The sequence below is a fragment of the Chanodichthys erythropterus genome, chromosome 23, assembly GCF_024489055.1.
Source record: "Chanodichthys erythropterus isolate Z2021 chromosome 23, ASM2448905v1, whole genome shotgun sequence".
Taxonomy (NCBI): Eukaryota; Metazoa; Chordata; class Actinopteri; order Cypriniformes; family Xenocyprididae; genus Chanodichthys; species Chanodichthys erythropterus.
In genome coordinates this window covers 19,323,778-19,344,560 of record NC_090243.1, presented here as the reverse complement: position 1 = coordinate 19,344,560, position 20,783 = coordinate 19,323,778, and the positions used below count along the sequence as shown (strand labels likewise).

General features: G+C 37.4%; 1 protein-coding gene across 1 annotated transcript; it reads left to right on the top strand.

Annotated features, from left to right (window-relative positions):
• Positions 1–12,757: 12,757 nt before the first annotated feature.
• On the top strand, positions 12,758–14,071 carry kcnj12a (potassium inwardly rectifying channel subfamily J member 12a). The gene has a single exon (XM_067377458.1). The coding sequence runs from the start codon at positions 12,758–12,760 to the stop codon at positions 14,069–14,071; it is 1,314 nt and encodes a 437-aa protein (XP_067233559.1).
• The last annotated feature ends 6,712 nt before the right edge of the window (positions 14,072–20,783 follow it).

The following is a 20,783-nucleotide window of genomic DNA, read 5'->3' as shown; positions in this document are numbered from 1 at the left end:
CTGAATTATTCCTTAAATCATGCGGCTTGTTGTGCAACTGCATAAAAACACTCAAAACACTTTAAACAACCCTGTCAGGCCCTAACAACCCCATAGCAATGCAAGAAACTTCATAGCAACGTGCTAAAACACTCAAAACAACTTAATCACGTCGCAACCCCCATAACATCCTAATTGTGCAAAGTTTTGCATGGGAAAACACCATTCAAAATAATGTTATGTTTCTTTTTTAGCTATACAGAAAAGCCCCCCCACTGACATTAATGAAAGCAACAGTGGAAGAGCTCTTCAACAGGTGTGTGTGTGTGTGTGTGTGTGTGTGTGTGTGTGTGTGTGTGTGTGTGTGTGTGTGTGTGTGTGTGTGTGTGTGTGTGTGTGTGTGTGTGTGTGTGTGTGTGTGATGTTCTGGTTTAAGCCTCCAGTACTTCACATTTCCATCTATCTGTCCGTTTCATTTTTGGAAACGGTGATGCTGCTGCTCAAAGCTGAGCTCTAGATCACCATGGAGACCCTGACTCTCTCCAGGAAACACCTAAAAACGCTTCAAAGCTCTGATTGTGTGCCAATCACCATGGAGACTTCAAGTGTTCAGAACCTGCCTGCCGGACACACACACACACACAACAGTTTTAATGAAAACTGACATCTTCACAGTTTTGTGGGTAAAAACAGAAGCGCTGATGTTTGGTAGGTATTGAAATTTCTGAGCTAAAATTAGTGTTTTCACAAAAACTGTTGTGGCAAATACTCCAAAAAATAGAGTGCAAGAAGTGGTAAAACTATTACAAAAGCATCACTATTAGTTACAGTGTCAGTATTGTGCATCATTCATATTTTTGCATTATTGTGACATTCTTGTCATGAGATTTGAGCACATAAAAGCCAATCACATTATTGTAATGCAAAATATATATTAGTTAAATGAAATATTTATACATTATGATAAATGTGTATATTTTTAACACTTTACAATAAGGTCTCATTTGTTAACATTAGTAAATGCATTAGCAAACATTGAGCAATATATATTTTAAAGCATTTATTGATCTTTAACATTGGTGAAAATCTAATTGTTCACTGTTTGTTAGTTCACAGAGCATTAATATTAAAAAATATAACTTTTGATTTTAAAAATGTAGAAGCTATTTATTAGTTAAAGGGGTGGTTGATTATGATTTCAGTTTTTTAACATTAGTTATTGTGTAATGTTGCTGTTTGATCATAACTAACATCTGATTTATTATCAGATATTTTCTTTTACAGAAATCACTTTTTAAGACTACAACAAATGGCTGGTAGGGACTACAACAAGCTTCTTCCTGGGTTAGTGACATCACAAACCCCAAAATTTACATAACCCCCACCCCCGACAACACACCACAAAGGGGGCGGGGCCATGTTGGGCTGCTTTAGAGAAGAGGAAGAGTTGTTGTAGTAGAGTGTTGTTGTCATGCCGTCATTTTACGCCGGACTGCTTCACAAACGAGGGTCAATTCAACACAAAAGATGAACATGACGGCACATGCTAGTGGATGAGTTGAATCAACTCCACAGCAACTACATCAATTTATCCACTAACCATTCAGAAACGTCTAAAAGTTGTAACTTCTTCCTGAGTTTCTCCATCAGTGTCGACTCCGGTTTGAACAATGTAAGGCTGAACACCGTTACTGACAATCCTCATTTTGGCTGCGTGAGATTCTCCAGCTTTGTTGTTGTTGAGCTGTTAAAGCTCCGCCCTCTTCTGAAAAGGGGGCGGGAGCAGCAAATCATTTGCATTTAAAGGGACACACACAAAAATGGCGTGTTTTTGCTCACACCCAAATAGGGGCAAATTTGACAAGCTAAATGATCTGTGGAGTATTTTTGTAAGTTTGTTGCATCTACTCTCACCTTAGCTTACTCCTCCATCCTACATCATACGTTGAGTCAGAGGTCACTCTTCCGCTGGACCTCGACTTGTGTACGGCTGTTGCCGGAAGCTAGCGATTATAGTTTATAAAGTTCTAAATATGGATATATTTCTCACAAAAATGCATCGCTTCACTTCAGAAGGCCTTTACACCCTGGAGCCGTACTTCATTTATGATGGATGGATGCACTTTTTTGGGCTTCAAAATCTCATGTACCACTCACTCCCATTATAAAGCTTGGAATTGCCAGAATATTTTTTAATATAACTCAGATTGCGTTTGGCTGAAAGGATATAAGTCATATACACCTAAGATGGCTTGAGAGTGAGTAAATCATGGGATAATTTTCATTTTTGGGTAAACTATTCCTTTAAATTGTAACATATTTATACATTATAATAGTATTTGTTGTACTGCCTTTAATATTTACTGATTTTATAATTAAATATAAGTATTGTACTACAATGCTATTATACAGCACAAATAATTAATTTAAATGGTAAAATATTTATACATTATGATAGCATTTGTTAATTTATACTGATTTTTATGATTTTTAAATTAATGTATTATAATGCTTTACTGTAATGCACTACAAATTGCTATATTACAGTAATGGGAATTTAATAAGAATGATAAAACATCCAGATGCATTACAGTAATGGCCCTGTAATTTGGTGGTAAAATGTGCTCAGACGTCATGAAACTGTCACGAGTGCTGTGGGAAAAGATCAGACACTCACTGAAATTGCATTCACACACACAAGCAAATAAAAAACCTTTTCATAGAGGAAGATGAAGAAAGTTAGTGAGGTTCTCTCTCTGTGTGTGTGTGTGTGTGTGTGTGTGTGTGTGCGTGTGTGTCCGTATGACCACAGCAGAGCATCAAGTGACAAAACGCTGGAACGCTTGTGCCGTGGGAGGGAGAAAAAGAGCGGGAGGGGTGAGAGAGAACGAGAGAGACAGACAGAGATGAGATGAGAAAAGTGCAGTACTGATAGATCTGATGGCAGATGAAGATGAATTAAGCAGGTGCATGAGAGAGAACTGGCGTATTCCTCCCTCGTTTTGGGGGGACAAAAAGATCTGAGTACAGAAAGAAAAGAGGACAGTGTTTTATCCATCAGGAGTGGAGGAGAGGAGGAGGAGGACATGCACTTCTCCAAACTGAAGTATTTCTTCATGACTTTCTGCCCATCACAAGCTCACTGATGCTGTGATTCAGTCAGAACTCATTCACTAGAGGGTCATTCAGTTGGAGTGAGTGTTTTGGGCTGTTTCTCTGTTTCTGATTTGGAATATATGCGCTTTTTAAATGGGAAGAATGAAAAAACAAGTGGAACATAGGATATGAATCTGAAATGGACAATGCGTGCGTGTGAGGTCGAGATGGCAGAGCTCTGGATCCCCATCACGAGCTGCACAAGCTCTCATCAAATGCTCCAGTTTGGATAACGCAACCACAACGCTATAGCACACTTGTCCTGTCTTTGTGCACACATACACACACACACACACACACACACACACACACTCAGAGGGCGAGGACCCCTTACAAAACGCAAGGTAAGCAACATCCGTCTAAAACTTTACCAGTGTGTTGGAATGCAATATACTTTTAGCTGCTAGAATCTCAATTATATGCACATTTATTGCATATTACATCATTGCTGTCAATGCAAATTAAAACAATGCTCTAAAAATAAACAGAGAAAGTCCATAAAGGGTTAAACATAATGACCGCACAGCAGCTGGGGTCTATGGCTTTATTACTGCATCAAATACGATGGGTCTGAGCATAAGCAGAAAACTAATAAATAACAGAGTAGAAGTATTGTAAAAATTGTTTAGATACATATATAAAGATGAAATAGGAAGTAAATATGAAATAATCAATAAATAATATTAAAATGATATCTCTATATACAATATTAATAATAATATTATGAAATATTAACACTAAATAGTTATTTAACAGTGCATAAATGTTTTAACGTGCGCCGGGAAGAATCGGTCACTGAACTTCATTAGAACATCGTTAACTGACACGATTATAATGACCTGATATTGAGCAGAAAGTTATGCATACTAAGTACGCATATGTGTTTTTCGGAGCGTGCTTTAGGAATATTTTGGAGCACAGGAATCTGAGTAAAGTAAAAATAAGCCGTACTTATAATAGTGCAAGAATGGACAGAACGAGCCTGTCACACGCGTGTCTTTATCTCTGATGAGCCCCTCTCTTATTATCTCCCTGACATTCAGAGATTCCTACAGTGAAGTACATCACAACTGACCTCAAGCTTTGAATAACAAACCCAGACGCTATTTAATTCGTTTTCCCAAATGAGGACGTCCCAAAGGGAAGTTTTGTCAGATTGAGCTCACTTCTTTTGTCTCAGAGTCCCTGACTCACACATGCTTCTCTTCAGGAACTAAGATGTTCACGCAGAAGAACACGATGTGTGTGTGTGCAGATGAAAGTGTGTGTGTGAGAGCATGACAATCATGTTAATGTCATCCGTTACCCTGCTGAAGAGGTCAGAGTTCCTCTCACCCCTGGTGCCTATAAACTACTCATTCATCTGATACACTCTTAAAAATAAAAGTTCTTTATTGACATTGATGGTTCCATATAGAATCTTTGACATCCATCCATGGAACCTTTCCATTGTTCTTTAATGTTCTTCATACTAAGAAAAAAAGATGGCTCTTCTATGGCATCTCTGTGAAAACCCCATTTTGGAATCTTTATTTTTAAAAGTGTATTTTATAGTATTTTACCACCATCAGACAGCTGATGATGACCAACAAAACAATGTAAAACCCACATGCATATGAATAATTTAACCAGATGTGTAGAAATGCATCACTGACCACTTTCACATGGACACAAACAAACAATCCGACTAGGGGCTTTACTCTGCATAATACATTATTTGATGCATTTGCGTTGCACATGCAGGAGACTTTTGTTTTTTTGTTGGTTTGTAGATGAGTATGCGACTGTCCGGTAAATGCATGTACCTTTAAATACAAAAATTCTAATAATACATTATTAAAATAGCACAGTAAAAATGTATAACTTATGTAATAACTATATGTTTAATATAAAATCAGAGCAAAAGTTTCACGTTCAAATATGAATATGCATGAGGCAAAGGCTTTTTAACAATGTAGGCTTGAATATTAATTTAGAATTTCTCATTTTAATAACTATAATTTTAACATTACCTAATGATCAGTCAAGCATTGCATAATACAGTTTTCTTTATGTGTTACCAATGTTGCTACTTGGCACAGAAACTGCATGAAGAAAACAGCAGGTAATGTCAGATTAGCATCAAATACTGCCGAAAACTAGGCCGCAAGCAGCGAACATGAGTCATTAATCATGATATGCTCCATATCATAAGAACAGCTCTGTTAAGATGTTAAAAGAAAACTGTCACATTTAAATTAAGTCAAATACTTAAAATTTGGAGACTAATGAAGTTCAGGTCAGTTCACTGTCAAATACAAACAAATCCACATATGCAAGGTCAAAGTTCATTGTAGGAAACTGTCTGACAGTAATTCCTCTCATCTACAACTTCTGGACAGAATCTCACCTGCCAGATCAGATCAGTCAGATGATGATAAAAAAGCAATTCAATACTGCAAATTATTAAATAATTCATTGACCACATGGTAACCTGATTAAAAGCCGTCAGAGAGAATTTGAGAGTGACAAACCGTTGGTTTATCTGTCGTGTCTAAGAAATACTGTCAACATTACAGTATCTGTGACCATGTAGCCTTGTTCTTTTAGTCATATTAAATTATATATTTGACTTGACGTAACATTAATTTGTTACAAAAATGAAAAATAAGCTGCAGTATTTAAAATTTCTGCTGCTTGTTACAGTAAAGCAAAACAACTGCTGCACATTTTGTTTCTACTTAATTTAATTGTGTCCAATCTACTTAAAATTTAAAATAGGTTAAATAGGTTTAAATTTTGTAGCATTAACTGAAAGTGGGCAGTGGATTTTTAGTTCCAAGCATGCTTTAACATAATGCTGAATCAGGAGAGTAAATGTTGAAATTAAGTTATTTTATGAATTTTTGAGTACAGGGAAACATGTTTAATGTTCAGTTATGTATGACATTTAAAAGTTATTTTAAACATACAATAACAATCAAGAATTCATTTTACTCACTTTTTATGAGTAATTAGTTGAAATACATTAACAAATATTAGATTTACTCAACATATAGGATGAACTTTACCCAAACAAACAGAGTGCAAATTGTTACCCAAATTTTATTGAGTAACTTTGCTTTTTACATAATTCAATATGTAAGTAAGCATATTGTATATTACTGCATATTCTGATAACAAACACTGTAAACTTCAATTCTTAACAGTTTTTTTAATATCTCCATACACTTATGAAACCCCCCCCCCCCCCCCTTGCTTCTGTCATTCCCATGCCCTACATTCTGTTCGCTTCGGTTCACGGACAGACATCATGACATTCTCCGGTCAAATCTGCTGCTACAAACTAGAACTCACCGTTCCCTTACAAGTCAACTAGCTCCTGAGGGTGAGCCATAGCCCAAAAATCAGGCAACACACCACCTTACATCACAACTTTTGATAAAAGATGGCTTCTTGTTCATGCACAATACTTCACAAATTGTTAAATTTCTTTAATATCCATGTGGATCAGTTGTTAAAGAGCTATTTCTACCTGATCTGCCCCTTAAAATCACTTCCACTGGTGCAATTTTTTTATATTTTGTCTTGATTAAAACTTATTTAACTTTGACTTTAGATCACATTTCCTTTTTACAGTGAATGCATTTAATTGCATGAAAAGGATTGTTTTTATTCAGTGTAGTTTATTTTTTTAGATCTATTTACATCTTGCCAATTTTACAATTTAGTTGCAGGATTAGTCTTTTCTCAAAAGCATTCACAAGCTTTCTCTTTCAAACTCTGTCACCTGAGACAGCGGTGGTAAAAGGCCCGATGCTGATGACGGCCTTGAAATGATGCAAGACAGTGAGAGCTCAGATACAAGACAACACTACAGTGTTTCTGTGTGTGTATGAATGCATGAGTGTGTGTGCACAGATCAGGTGTCATGTTTTCAGGTAGAAGGCAGACAGCACAGAGACACTGTAATTATGTAATGATGTTATCAAGTATCACATTAAACACAAACAGACCTTGTTGTAAAAATAGTGAAAAAGAACAGAAATATCGCAAAAAGTGCACTCTCTTCATAGTTAACCATAGTAACTAGATCTAACTATCTAGAGAACAGGTTATCATAGGGCTCTTTTGGTTTCACACTATGACTTTGGACACGATTTGGCCTTCTGAGACAAATTTTGTGAATCCCAATAGATTCCTCTGACCCTAGGCCAAAAGTCTGACATGTTTGCCGATAGCTGATTAATGACTATTGCGGTTCAATTTGACCTCAGGTGAAATTCTGTCAGTGTCAGGAGTTTTGAGGCGCAGTCCTGCAGTGTGACTTCTATGACAAAAACCAATAGGAATGCAGATGACACAGTTAGTCAGACAACAAACCACCGCTTGCTCCACACACACGTCTTCATTTGTTTCCTGTTTTCGAGAAAAGCCATGATCAAAATTAACTCTAGAGATTGTTTTTGGTTTGCTAGTCACCATTTATTTTCTATTCCAAACGTGTCACGGATTGATGATGTAAAACTCCAGACATCTTGTGTGCGTCCGTTTCAGTGTGACATGGCTTATCATGATTGTACAGTCGTGACAGACTATTATTAATCATACAGTGTTGCACCCAGCTTTAGCAACCACCTACCATCCACCCATATCCCCCAACAACCAACTATCAACACACTAGCAACCCCATGTCACATGCTAAAATACACTTTAAAAGTGCATAGCAACACCCTGGCAACCACCCACAACACCCTAGCAAGATGAAGGAAGCTTTTGCACAAGTAAACACCACACACAGTTTGTTCTCCAATGTTGTTATTGTTAGCTAAAACTATTAAAATTGTTTTCAGCAATTGAAATAAAGCTGAAAAAAGTAAAATATATGAAAAAAATTAAACAAACTTAATTGAAATTAGAAATGATGCCTTGTCACCCAACTGAAATAAAATAAGTTTAAACAGAGAAATGACTAAAATTGAAATTGAAGTAAAAATAAAGCTAAATAGACAACAACTCAACAATTAAAAATATGAGTAAATACAATAATCCATCACTATACAATACAAAAATAACACTGAAGCAAACACCACTCACAGTTTCTTCCGAAAAATATAAAGAAATTATGTAATAAGAAATTATATTAATTTAAAACAACACAGGGGCAAACCTGAATATTAAATGCACACACTGTATATATTGTGTTTTCCCAGGTTTTGTTATTATTAACTAAATCATTTTTGTTTATTTGACATAAAGCTTAAATAATACAAAACATAAATATTAGATGAAAAACTTAACTTTAAAAAAAACTAATAACTATGATAAAAGCATATAAAATTACTAAAACAATCTGATATTAAACTGAAAATAAAAGCTAATTCAAAATGTAATGGATATTATAGTAAATAATCCTAAAATAACACTGGTGTTCTCCAGAAGAGCAGATATTAATGTGAAATAAAGGCGAGTAGTGTAAGTGTGACAGTAATGACGTCGCTCTATGATATGCAGAAGCAGGCCAGACAAATAAAGCACGAAACCTCTCTGAGCGCTGACTGTATATATTTAGATATCAGGCCACAGGGTTTCCTCCCTTCTTGGTCTTTGTCGTACATCAGTTCTGTCTCTCTCCCCTATTTTTTACTTCATAACCTTCATTTATTCCACGTCTTATGTTAATTTTCTATCTATGCCCAGCTAACTCATCGCCCTCCCCCCCTTCAACCCACTTAGCGCCTCTAGAGGATTGTGGGACGGCACCCATGGCCAATGCCTCATACAGACACAGGTCTCCTGAGTGTCTGAATGATGTGTTTAAAACTCAAGCATGTGTGCGCAAACACTCTCAAACACACACTGGGCTCTCGCACAGACTCCCAAAATGTTAACACCCCTTTTACGTCATTTTTACTTTGGTGCAAATTTTTCTGAGGGTAAGATTCGAGTCTCTTGAGGGACATCTGTGGTTTTGTGTTTATCCGTGTGTGTGTGTGTGTGCGATCTGATAGCCAGAACATCTCTGTTGTGTTAAGCAGCTTTAAAACAGAGCTCTGATCAATAATGCAGAAGCTGAGAACAAAAACACATACATGAGAAACCTGAAATGAATCCAGCGTCCTGCCTCAACCTGGACACACTCATTTCATACAATATCCAGCCTGTGCAATGCCAAGCTAATATCATAAATATTAGCAAAACAATCTGACTGTCGATTCCCTTAAAATGACCCCAAAACAAAACAGCCTCAATTACATTTTCTTGTCCAAAAATAAAACACGCACCAATGTCACATACTGTATCAAGGTGAAACTGAAGTAAGTAAGTGAATACACTCTTTTTGGCACATTTTAGCTCTAAAACCTAGTGACCTTCCTACCTAGAAAGCATCTGAAGGCATGGGCCAAATATTTCCTTTTCAGTCACATTTTATGGCAGCATTGCATGAATTCTTCACAAACAAAAGCAGAAAGACCTGGAACAAACTCAGGATGGCAAAGGAAGTTGACTATATAAATATTTTTTTTTTTTTTATATTTTTATATATATTTTTTTTTTTTTTTTTTTTATTTGATACAGCAAATTAAAAGTTTAATCCTATAAAAAAGACAATCTGCCAAAGCCGAGTTTCCACCGTAGTTCTTTCCCCAAGAACTAGGGATCGATTGCATTGTTCCGAAACAGGGACTAAATTTGTTACAATGTTGCATTTTCTCCTTGGTTTGGTTTAAGGCAATACTTCAAAGCAAAACAAAATGTGTTTATGCAAGTCACATGAGTGTACAACTGTCTCCTTATTGGTCAGTGCAGAGCCAGGATTTTTTCATAGGGGTGGCCAGGCAGGGGAGAGCAACCAGTCTGGGGTGGCACAGAAATCTTCATTATTTCAACGTAAAAATGAGTCTGATTATAATGTACTGGACTGTGCCTACAACACAACTGAATATATTTAATTTGTACTTAATTGTAATTGAGATAGTGAATTAGATCAAGGAATGCTGAGTGAATTTGACCTTTTTTTTTAAAATCATTCCTCACCTGCAGGCATATTAATAAAGGAACTCACACAATTTCAACTTGTTTAGTCAGTTTTGGTTCTCAAAAACCCCAAAAGCTTGTTCTCCGTGGTTGCATCTCCATGGATGAGACATGCAGATAACTACATAGTTCAAAGATTATTCAACCTTCATTGAATTTTATGTATAATCAATGAACTTCTACAGTTTGACCGTTTCAAAAACTAACCAAAAAAGTAAACACTAAATGTTTAACTTTCTATATTGTCAAAATAAATAATTGCAACAGTTCTATCATACTTCAAATTAAAAAAAAAGAAGAAAAAAATGTGTTCTCTTTTGAATTCCCATTTGCTGATGCGGAAGCAGAAGTCAACAGTACATAAATGCCAGAATGTAAAATTAATTATGCATTTAAATGTGACACATTTTTGTTTGTACTTTATAAATTAACGCAAAATTAGCATCTTCTAGTACAAATGCACAGTTCTCACATTTATTTATGCATTAAAAAATTACATATCAGCTTGTGCCTTATATTGTGATCTCACATAGTAGAATATTACTCCGCCTGTTATTGGTCAGAGTTTTCTCAGCGTCATCCATTAAAATGATTGACAAGTACTGTCAAGTACTTCTTTGTACTGTTGAGAAATGCGCAAACACTATACGAATGTAGCCGTCATTCCTGCTGTTAAATTATATACTGCATTCATATTAATTCAAGCTCTCTCTCTCCCAGCGCTGATAGGTTAACAGTGTCAAGAAACATGGAAAAACTATATGAATGTTATAATGCAACAAGAGCGGGAATCAAAGCTTCATCAGGACAGTGTTCTTGCAGATGTGCACGGATGAGCGCGATTACAGCATTTTAAGATGATGAAGTGGTCTTTGGTTTTTTTAACTGCAGTAACTAATGTGCTCACTCACAGAATCGAACACTGCTGCATTTCATTTAACACATTTCCCTCTATGAAATATGATATTGTTTGGGTGGTTGGTCTGTTGGGTCGGATTTCTTTCACACCACAAGCGAACCGCTCCAGAGTTCGTTTGCGATCGGGCCAAGACCACCTCATTCAGGCGGTCTCGGAGCGATTGTTTTGGTGTGGGTCCGAGCACTATTGCCGTGTTCACATATGCCTAAACGAACCGCGCCAAGGGAGAAAACGCACAAGGTTCCGAAACAAACGCTCAGGTGTGAAAACAGACTTGGTGTGTTTCGACCACAGGGACCAGGGTGTAAATGAAGTTTCCCCCCTCAGAAAGTCCATGCTTGGAAGGTAGTACTATTTCAAAGTTCAGGAACTTTTGGTGGGTGAGACTTGGGAGTTGAACATGCTGATTGGTTGACTCCAAGTAGCATTTTATCCTGTTGCGGTACGTGCAATAAGAGTTGTTTGCTATTCAACAATGGAGTTTAAAAACTATGACCGATGGACCGAAAATGAGGTTCAGGCTTTATTAAGCTTAGATGCGAAGAACGAAATCCAGCGGGAACTAGAAAGTTGCTTCCTGGAGGGCCACTGTCCTGTAGACTTGCCTTAACACACCTATGAAAGTTTCTTTTCCACCGAAATTACCCAGAACAATTTGTTCCAGAACATTTTTCCCCCAGACCTGTTGCTGTCTGTATTTCCATCTCTGTCTCCATGTCTCTACCTTGAAGATGAGGCAAATTAGTCCTGTGACGTAGGACTGCGTGTGACTTTCCAGCTCCCGATGGATTTCGTTCTCCGCATATATGCTTAATAAAGCCTGAAACTCATTGATTCAAAACGCAAACAACTCTTACAGCACACACCGCAACAGACTTTTAAAAATGATGGTTGAAATAAAAAGCATGTTCAGTACTCAAGTCCCATCCTCGAAAGTTCCTGAACTTTGAAAAGTACTACCTCGTGAGCAGGGACTTTCTGAGGGGCAAATTTTTACCTGGAACATCATTTAGATCCTGATCCCTGCAGCCAAAACACACCGAGTACCACCCCAAAGTCCCTAGTTCCTGGGGAAAGATCCTGCGCAGCTCATAAATAGTAAAGGTGTTTTCACGCCAATGTCGTAATTACCACAATTACGTGATTTCAACTTCACGTTCAAGTCCTCCTACAGCTCGTAATTACAGCTTGTAAGATGGGAATTGTCTGAGAGCTCCTACTTGTACTACTACTACTTCTACTGGTTCAGGTGTGTTTAATTGGTGTTGGAGCTGAACTCTGCAGGAGTAACCACATAACACCAACATAGCAAAAACTCATAAACTGCAAAAATGTAGTTTATTTAATAATTATAAACAGTATATTTTCTATAATAATGAATACTGCATATAGCTTTGCATAAAAACACCTGCTAAATCGATTACTTTGATATAAGAATGTTTTTATATGCAGAGTCACTCTCAAATGCCACCATTCTTACAGTTTTATGAACTGATATAAACATGATGATCTGTTTCTTTTTCCCAAGGGTCTGAGGAAACCGAAGTGCTTCTACTGTTGATTGGATCTGTCCCAACATCACTACAACTAAACCACCCACCACCCTGGACTTGTACTACTACTTAACCGCTCCAAAAGAGAGGGAACTCCAGATTGGAAAAAGAGGAAGGTGGAGTGCTAAAGAGAATGAGCGTGGGTCGGATCGGTCGCTATAGTATCGTGTCGACGGAGGAGGATGGTCTGCGTTTAACAACCATGCATGGCGGAGGGATGAATGGATATGGCAACGGCAAAATCCACACTCGACGGAAAAGTCGCAACCGCTTCGTGAAGAAGAATGGACAGTGCAATGTGCAGTTCACCAACATGGACGAGAAGTCCCAGCGCTACCTGGCGGACATATTCACCACTTGCGTTGACATCCGCTGGCGCTACCTGGTAATCATTTTCACATTCGTCTTTGTGGTTTCCTGGTTGGCGTTCGGCTTGGCGTTCTGGGTTATTGCGCTTCTCCACGGTGACTTGGACAACCCGGCGGGCGATGACAACTTCACGCCATGCGTGCTGCAGGTGAACGGTTTCATCGCAGCATTCCTGTTCTCCATCGAGACGCAAACGACCATCGGTTATGGGTTCCGCTGTGTGACGGAAGAATGTCCTCTCGCAGTGTTTCTCGTGGTCTTCCAGTCCATTGTGGGCAGCATCATCGACTGCTTCATGATTGGAGCAATCATGGCCAAAATGGCACGTCCCAAGAAGCGAGCTCAGACTCTGTTGTTCTCGCATAACGCCGTCATCGCCATGCGTGACGGGAAACTGTGCTTGATGTGGCGGGTGGGGAACTTGCGTAAGAGTCACATCGTTGAGGCGCACGTCCGAGCGCAGCTCATCAAGCCGCGGGTTACGGCCGAAGGCGAGTTCATCCCGCTCGACCAGCTGGACATAAATGTCGGTTTCGACAAAGGACTGGACCGCATCTTCCTCGTCTCGCCAATCACCATCCTGCATCAAATCGACCAGGAGAGCCCTCTGTTCGGCATCGCTAAGCAGGATCTCGAAACGGCGGATTTTGAGATCGTGGTCATCTTGGAGGGCATGGTGGAGGCCACGGCCATGACGGCACAGGCGCGAAGCTCCTACCTGGCCAGCGAGATCCTCTGGGGGCATCGATTCGAGCCAGTACTGTTCGAGGAAAAGAACCAATACAAGGTTGATTACTCACACTTCCACAAGACCTACGAGGTGCCGTCCACCCCTCGCTGCAGTGCCAAGGACATGATGGAAAACAAGTACCTTGTGGTGCCCAGCGCCAACTTCTGCTATGAGAACGAGCTGGCGATCCTGAGCCACGAAGAGGAGGAGGACGACAGTCCAGAAAGGATAAAGCCAGAGCGAGCGAGGAGCCTCAGCCCAGAGAGAACCCCTCGACATGATTTCGACCGACTGCAGACCCCTCGCTGCACGGAGCAAAGGTCATACCGAAGGGAGTCAGAGATATGAACCTTTACTATGACCTTTTTGATACTCGAATTTCATGTTTCGTTCCTGGAGATACTGGAGCTTCTAAAATGCAGAACAATGCAAAGTGCCATACGGAGAGAGTGAGCGAGTGAATGAGCGAAAAACAAACGAGTGTATGTGTGAAAGCTGGAGAGACGTTTAGCTGAGATTGGAGATGCTGTTTTGAAGAGAGAGAAAGGCAGTAGGAATCTTTTTATCCTGCACGGAAAAACTTGAATCTTTTCCTCGTTTTGTTTCATGACAATAGTTTAGCTGTTAAACTCTTGATTCATAAAGGGATAGTTCACCCAAAAATGAAAATTCTGTCATCTTTTACTCACTCTCATGTCATTCCAAACTGTATGACTGTCTTCCGTGAAATACAAAAGAAAATATTTCAAAAAAATTATAACAAAAAATATATATTTGTAAAAAAAAAAAGTTAATAATAAAAAATGGTTTCATTATATTAAAATTAAATAACATTGTTAATTAATAAAAAATAAAAATATAATAAAATTATATAAATGAAATTATATAAAAGCTGTATATTATATATGTTTTTAATAAATTTATTATAAATTGTAATTTCTTTCTTATTATATGTTTTTATATATTTTATAAACACTGATATCCAACCTGCATATTTGGTTGAAGAGCTATTTGGTTTTCTATCACATAGAAATCTATCATTTGGCTTCAGAGCACTGAATACAGTCATATAGACTTTTAAGAGCCAAGGTCACTGAAAACTATATGTAATGAACTAGGGTTGCACTGAGGCAGAAAATTTATAGTAAATTTACGGAAACTTTCCAAATTTATGGGAATTAAATGGAAAATTGGGGTATCTGTATCATATACAAACAAAAATATAAACATTTTGTTTAGTTATAAGCAGACATGCATGCATCTACTACAAAATATTAAAAATTAAATTTTTGACTTTGGTTTATCTGTGAGTAGAACTTTAATCGATTCTTTCATTGAACAACAAATAAACTTGAATGTTGAATAAAATAAACATATTCCATATGTGCTGTGTGCATGTGATTGAGGAATGCGCAGGTTAAAAATTTAACCGAATTTGCATTAAATCTATTTGTTTTAACAAAGATTATGCTGCAAGATGTTCTTTTCAACTACATTTAAGTTCCCTCTTATAGGTTAACCTACAATTTCCAGTTTATTCCCATTAATTCTTGTTAATTCCAATATATTCCCGGTAATTCAAATGGAAAGATTCCAACTTTTTTTCCAATTTTGCAACCCTGCTATGAACTGTCATGTAGAAAAGCACTGTAGGAAGTTTCTTTTGTGTTCCATATATATATATATATATATATATATATATATATATATATAAAACAGCATACACATTTGAAACGACATGAGGGTGAGAAAACTATGACAAAATAATGAAAAAATAAAAAACATTAATTTTGGAGAGCTATTCCTTTAATGTGTAAATATTTCTGCATAGATACGTGGTTTTGTGTGCAATATTAATTTCTAGCGAGAGAAAAACAAAGACAATGTTACATTTACGAAGAGCGATATTAGTAAATTTATTTTTGCATTCAATTCGAGCACAAATGACAAGCAATGCCAGGGCACACTATCCCTGGAGATCTACACACACACATTGATCAGTGAGACATGATAATTCCCCTTTACAACTGCACTACCTAGACAGACCATGTGAACAATGTGAGCACCTGAGAGTGTGTGTGTGTGTGTGTGTGCGTGCGTGTGCGTGTGTGTGTGCGTGTGTGTGTGTTTTGTGCAGCTGAGCACAATGCCTCGTGTGAGACGCACAAGGAGAAGGTTAAATGGCAAACTCTCCTAAAACTACAACATGCTCAAGCATATATGTTATATATATTTACAGCAAAATAGAGAGATATATATTTAGGTAGATAGATATATAATGTAGACATTATCAGTTTGCACCATGTAACCTAATATAGTGGCAGATCTTCAGAGAACTCATTGGGATAATCCTCTTATTTTAACTATTTAGATACTTCATCTTTTGTCCCTGAGGCTCTGACAGAAAAGCCTGATAGAAAACTCTGTGTGAATCCAGAAACTTCCCTTCAAATGTCGTATTTTAATACATTTACCTCTGTCTTCATATATTTCAACTTCCTGCTGAATTTTTCATAAAGAGAATGGGATTCAAGAATGCCAACATTTACTGCATTTCTAATATAAAGATTGAGAATGATAGTGTCTCAAAATATTCACTGATCTATGCACACGGTCGGACTGAGTGTTGAGTACAAACTGCATTTTTATCATCTTCTCTTTTCTATTATTGCGACAAAACCCTTACAACATCTTGCATTTTAGCTGTTCATTTAAGGAATTTTCCAGGTTAAATAAAGCTGTCATTACAGGATAAATATAATTTAATCAGCGTTTCATGTAAAGGCAAACAAAAATCATGTTTACAGTAATGCACTAAGGAAGTCTATGGGGCAAGGCATTAAAGGTGCAATGTGTAAAATTTGGGAGGATCTATTGAGAGAAATGCAATATAATATACATAACTATGTTTTCAGTGGTGTATGAAGACCTTACATAATGAACCGTTATGTTTTTATTACCTTAGAATGAGCCATTTCTATCTCATACACCGCAGGCACCCCATCCAAATCAGTTCGCCATTATGCGCCGGCATGTTTCTACAGCAGCCCTAAATGGACAAACTGCTCTACAGAGTGCATTTCATCACTATGTTGCTCTTCTAAATCACTGGTGTTTTTAGAGAGAGTTTGCATCGTCACTACGTTGAAAACTCATGAATAAGTAGTAGTAGTAGTCATCTGGTTTATTAGAAGCAGAGACCATTCTTTGTTAGAAGTAAGAAGAAACCTCATTGCTTGACTGGCTAACGTACTCGCTGCTGTCTCAGACGACGACATCTTTGACTTGTGTCGGCCAGACGGCCACTGTAGCTGTCTACGTAGGCAGCCTTTCAAGGTATCACAGGTGCTCTCAATGGAATGCATGTTTATTCAGAGAAAATTTATTTTGGCCAAATTGTAATGCACCATCACATTTCTCCTTCAACTTGCTTTATGGAGCTTCGAAAGCTTTGCGAATTGTTTGCTTCAAACCAGTGATTCAGAGCGTGTACCAAACTGCTAAAGTCACGTGATTTCAGTAAACGAGGCGGTATGCTTTCGAATTGCTCTTGAGGTACTTCGCAGTACTCATTGGAAGCGCCGCTTCAGGTCGATCACATCTTTCATTACATTTCAAAACACTATTGTGCATAGCTAATTTTGGAGCAGTTTTATAATGTACATGTTTAATTACACATTTGTATAATAAAAAAAGGGGAAAAGTAGTAGTTAAAGGGATAGTTCACCCAAAAATGAAAATTATGACATCTTTTACTCACCCTCAAGTTGTTCCAAACCTTTATGAATTTCTTTCTCCTATTGAACACAAAAGAAGATATTTTGAAGAATACGGGTAACCAAACAGTTGATGGACCCCATTGACTTACATAGTATGGAAAAAAAAAAAAAAATAGACCCTTTTCACATATCCGGGTTTCTCGAAGCGGAAGTCGTCATAGTTGGCTACAATTCTATGGCGGTGACTGAGAGAATACATTCATTTTTTTTTTTTTTGTATCCCCATTTTCTCAAATAGCAAAAGAAAAACTCAACAACAGTGTTTTCACAACTTTCAAAAAGAGGGGAAAAAAGAGAGCGAGATTGACAACGGCAGTCAGGAGAGAGAGAAGTCAACGTTACCATCACTCCGATAGCCACTGTATTACAAACACCCTCACAGCAGTGTTAACTAGTTTTTTGTAATTTGATTAAAAGGTAAAACAATACTAAGTATTGCGTTATAAATGTACATATTTTTTAAAAAATGTAAATATAAAAAAACTGCAAGATTTACCATGCTGATGACCGTTAAAACGCGTCATCACAGTCCGTGAAAGGGTCGATGGAAGTGCCCATCAACTGTTTGTTTACAAAACAGAGGGTATGCATCGACGTCACTTTCCCGCCAGAACGCGCTCCCTCAGCTGGACTGAGCGGCAAAAGAAGCTGCTGCGACTGGATTTAATAGAGGAAACTGAGAAAACGCGAGTAAAAAAAACGATTACACTAAAGGTTGGGCTCGAAAGTGTTCCTTATGACATGTCAAAGAAAAATAATCCATGGATATTGACATGCAGCCAGGAGTCGTGTTTTCTGACATTTGGCTGATTTCGACGCCGGGGAAACACATATCTGCCCGTGAACGCTTTATATAAATACAATATAGGTCTAAATCTATGTTATATATATCGTCATATCGTCCAGCCCTAAAACTTGTATAGTTTTTGTCAGTGTTTATTTAAAAACACCCAATCATGCAGAATATAAGATGGTAAATATTAAATTGATGAGTTGTCAACACGATATATAACAATACTATATATACGGTATGATTTTACCTCAAAATCCATTTTGACACAAAATGATAACTGCATGTTTCTCTGCCTGAATTCCAGCTGTTTCTGTGAATTGCAGTGATCCATTTGCTTCTCTTTTCTGTAACTTTCAGCAGTCTGTAAATATATACCTCAGGTTTTGTGTCAAAGCTATTTGTACAGTCAGTCGCAAACTTCCCGTTTTGATGTGTTTTGTGTGTTTTTCGCGGCATTCACACTGAAAACCAATGCTGCCGCTCAGTCTCTTGCCACTCAGTGGGCGTGACCGCAGTCATAACGGTCGACGGTGACGTCACGTGCATACCCTCCATACCAACATTCTTCAAAATATTTTCTTTTGTGTTCAGCAGAAGAAAGAAATTCATACAAGTTTAGAACAACTTGAGAGTGAATAAATGATGACAGAATTTTCATTTTTGGGTGAACTATCCTTTTAATTGTCTCTTACTGGCGTGAAAACCCTACAAATAAAATAAAGACATTACATGTTTACGGAATTTGATAATTCGTAGATTTCATTTAATTGATTGTACTTTCAAAAAATTATTTCCAATTTTCATAAAAGGTGTCTATGCATGTTTAGACTGAGGTTTCGTAGCATTTGACACCACTTTGACCAGTAAGATGTCGCACTCGGTTCAGTTTTGAAAAGCTCAGTTTCTCCAGTCAGTACAGCGACAAGCTCAGTAAAAACTCCACTCAAAATGGCGGATAAGGAAAATGTTGATGTAAATATAATTATATTTCAGTCACCAAAACTAAAGTAGTAGTTATATTTTATGCTAATCAAGTTGTTGATATCAGGTCTATTGGAATCCAATGTGAGTCTTGTTGTTGGCCATGTGCTTCATTTGAAATGCTATTTGAATGATCCTTATAGATCATATAAAGTAGAGCCAAACTCAAGCGTGTTGGCATGGGATTTGTGATTTAAAAACTACTTAATTACCTTGATGTGTACAGTTAAATCCAACCTCTTAGAGCCTGTCATACCATGTGAAGCCAGGCAATAAGCAGCAACTTTTCCACGGTTTGTGCAAAGAAAAGAGACTTTTTACCTAGAGAGAACGCCATCTACAGGAGTTCTAGTGCAGACGCAGATGTTCATCCGCCTCGAAAAGTAGTTTTAGTGATTTAGACAACTTTAGAGCTAATATAACACACATTTTGCATTGAATAATTAATATAATCGCTTTAACATAAGTTTTAAAAGTATAAGCTGCACATTTCTGTCTTTAAACTATCTGGAACGTCTTGCCCCATAGACGCCCATTATAAGCGCAAACACCATTTTTGCTTGTTTTCATCAACAGAGCGACAAAAATTATTGTCTGTGTGATTGACAATAGTCTATGTCAGATGTTTGAGATGAGCTTTGGCTGTATTAGACCCGGAATATTAATTTAAAGAGAAAGACAAAGGACAAAATAATCACTCAATATTAGAAACTGTGGCTCAGATTGAATGCTGCTGCATATCTGTGTGTGTGTGTGTGAGTGTCTTATGCCACTGTATGATAGTATGAAGGGCACATTCATGAAGCAATAATGAAAAGATCAAAGCAATATGTGATTTATCAACCACAATTTTTCAGGACAAAAAAATTCGATTTTACCAGTTTGAAGTGAAGTGAAGCAATGTATTCATTGAGAAAGCACGGAGAGTTATAATAACTTTTGTGAGCTGTACTGTACAACTTTTTTTGTAAAAAAAGAAAGAAAAAGAAGAAAAAAAAGAAAAATATTAAGAAATGAAGACTAGGTCAATCTCTGCTTCTGCTGTTTCAGTATTATTGCAAAGCATTTTTATATGACATTATACACTTGTGAACACATATTTGGATACATGGAGCTTACAACAGACCACAAAACAAAATTAACAAAGGAATGATGAGGGTTATACAACAGCCAAGTCAAAGCAGAGATCTGAATCATATATAAATGCTGTGGGGAGTAGAAATCCTGTAGGGAGGGCAAAACTGCTGAAAACAGCCAATTTAGGACACTGAACGACAATGACAAGAAACGCCTACGAGACGTGATTTCTGCCAGAGAGAACGACACCTGCTACTGAAGCTAGAAGAGAAAACGCCATTTTAATTTGTGTTGAACTGGAAACAAAATCTTTACAGAGACTCATCTGACTGGTTATTTGTCAAAATGGATCAGATTCAATATTGCTAACATGAAGATCAATAGGTATCAATATGGGGTGTACAAACTTTTTCACAGACTTTAAAAAAAA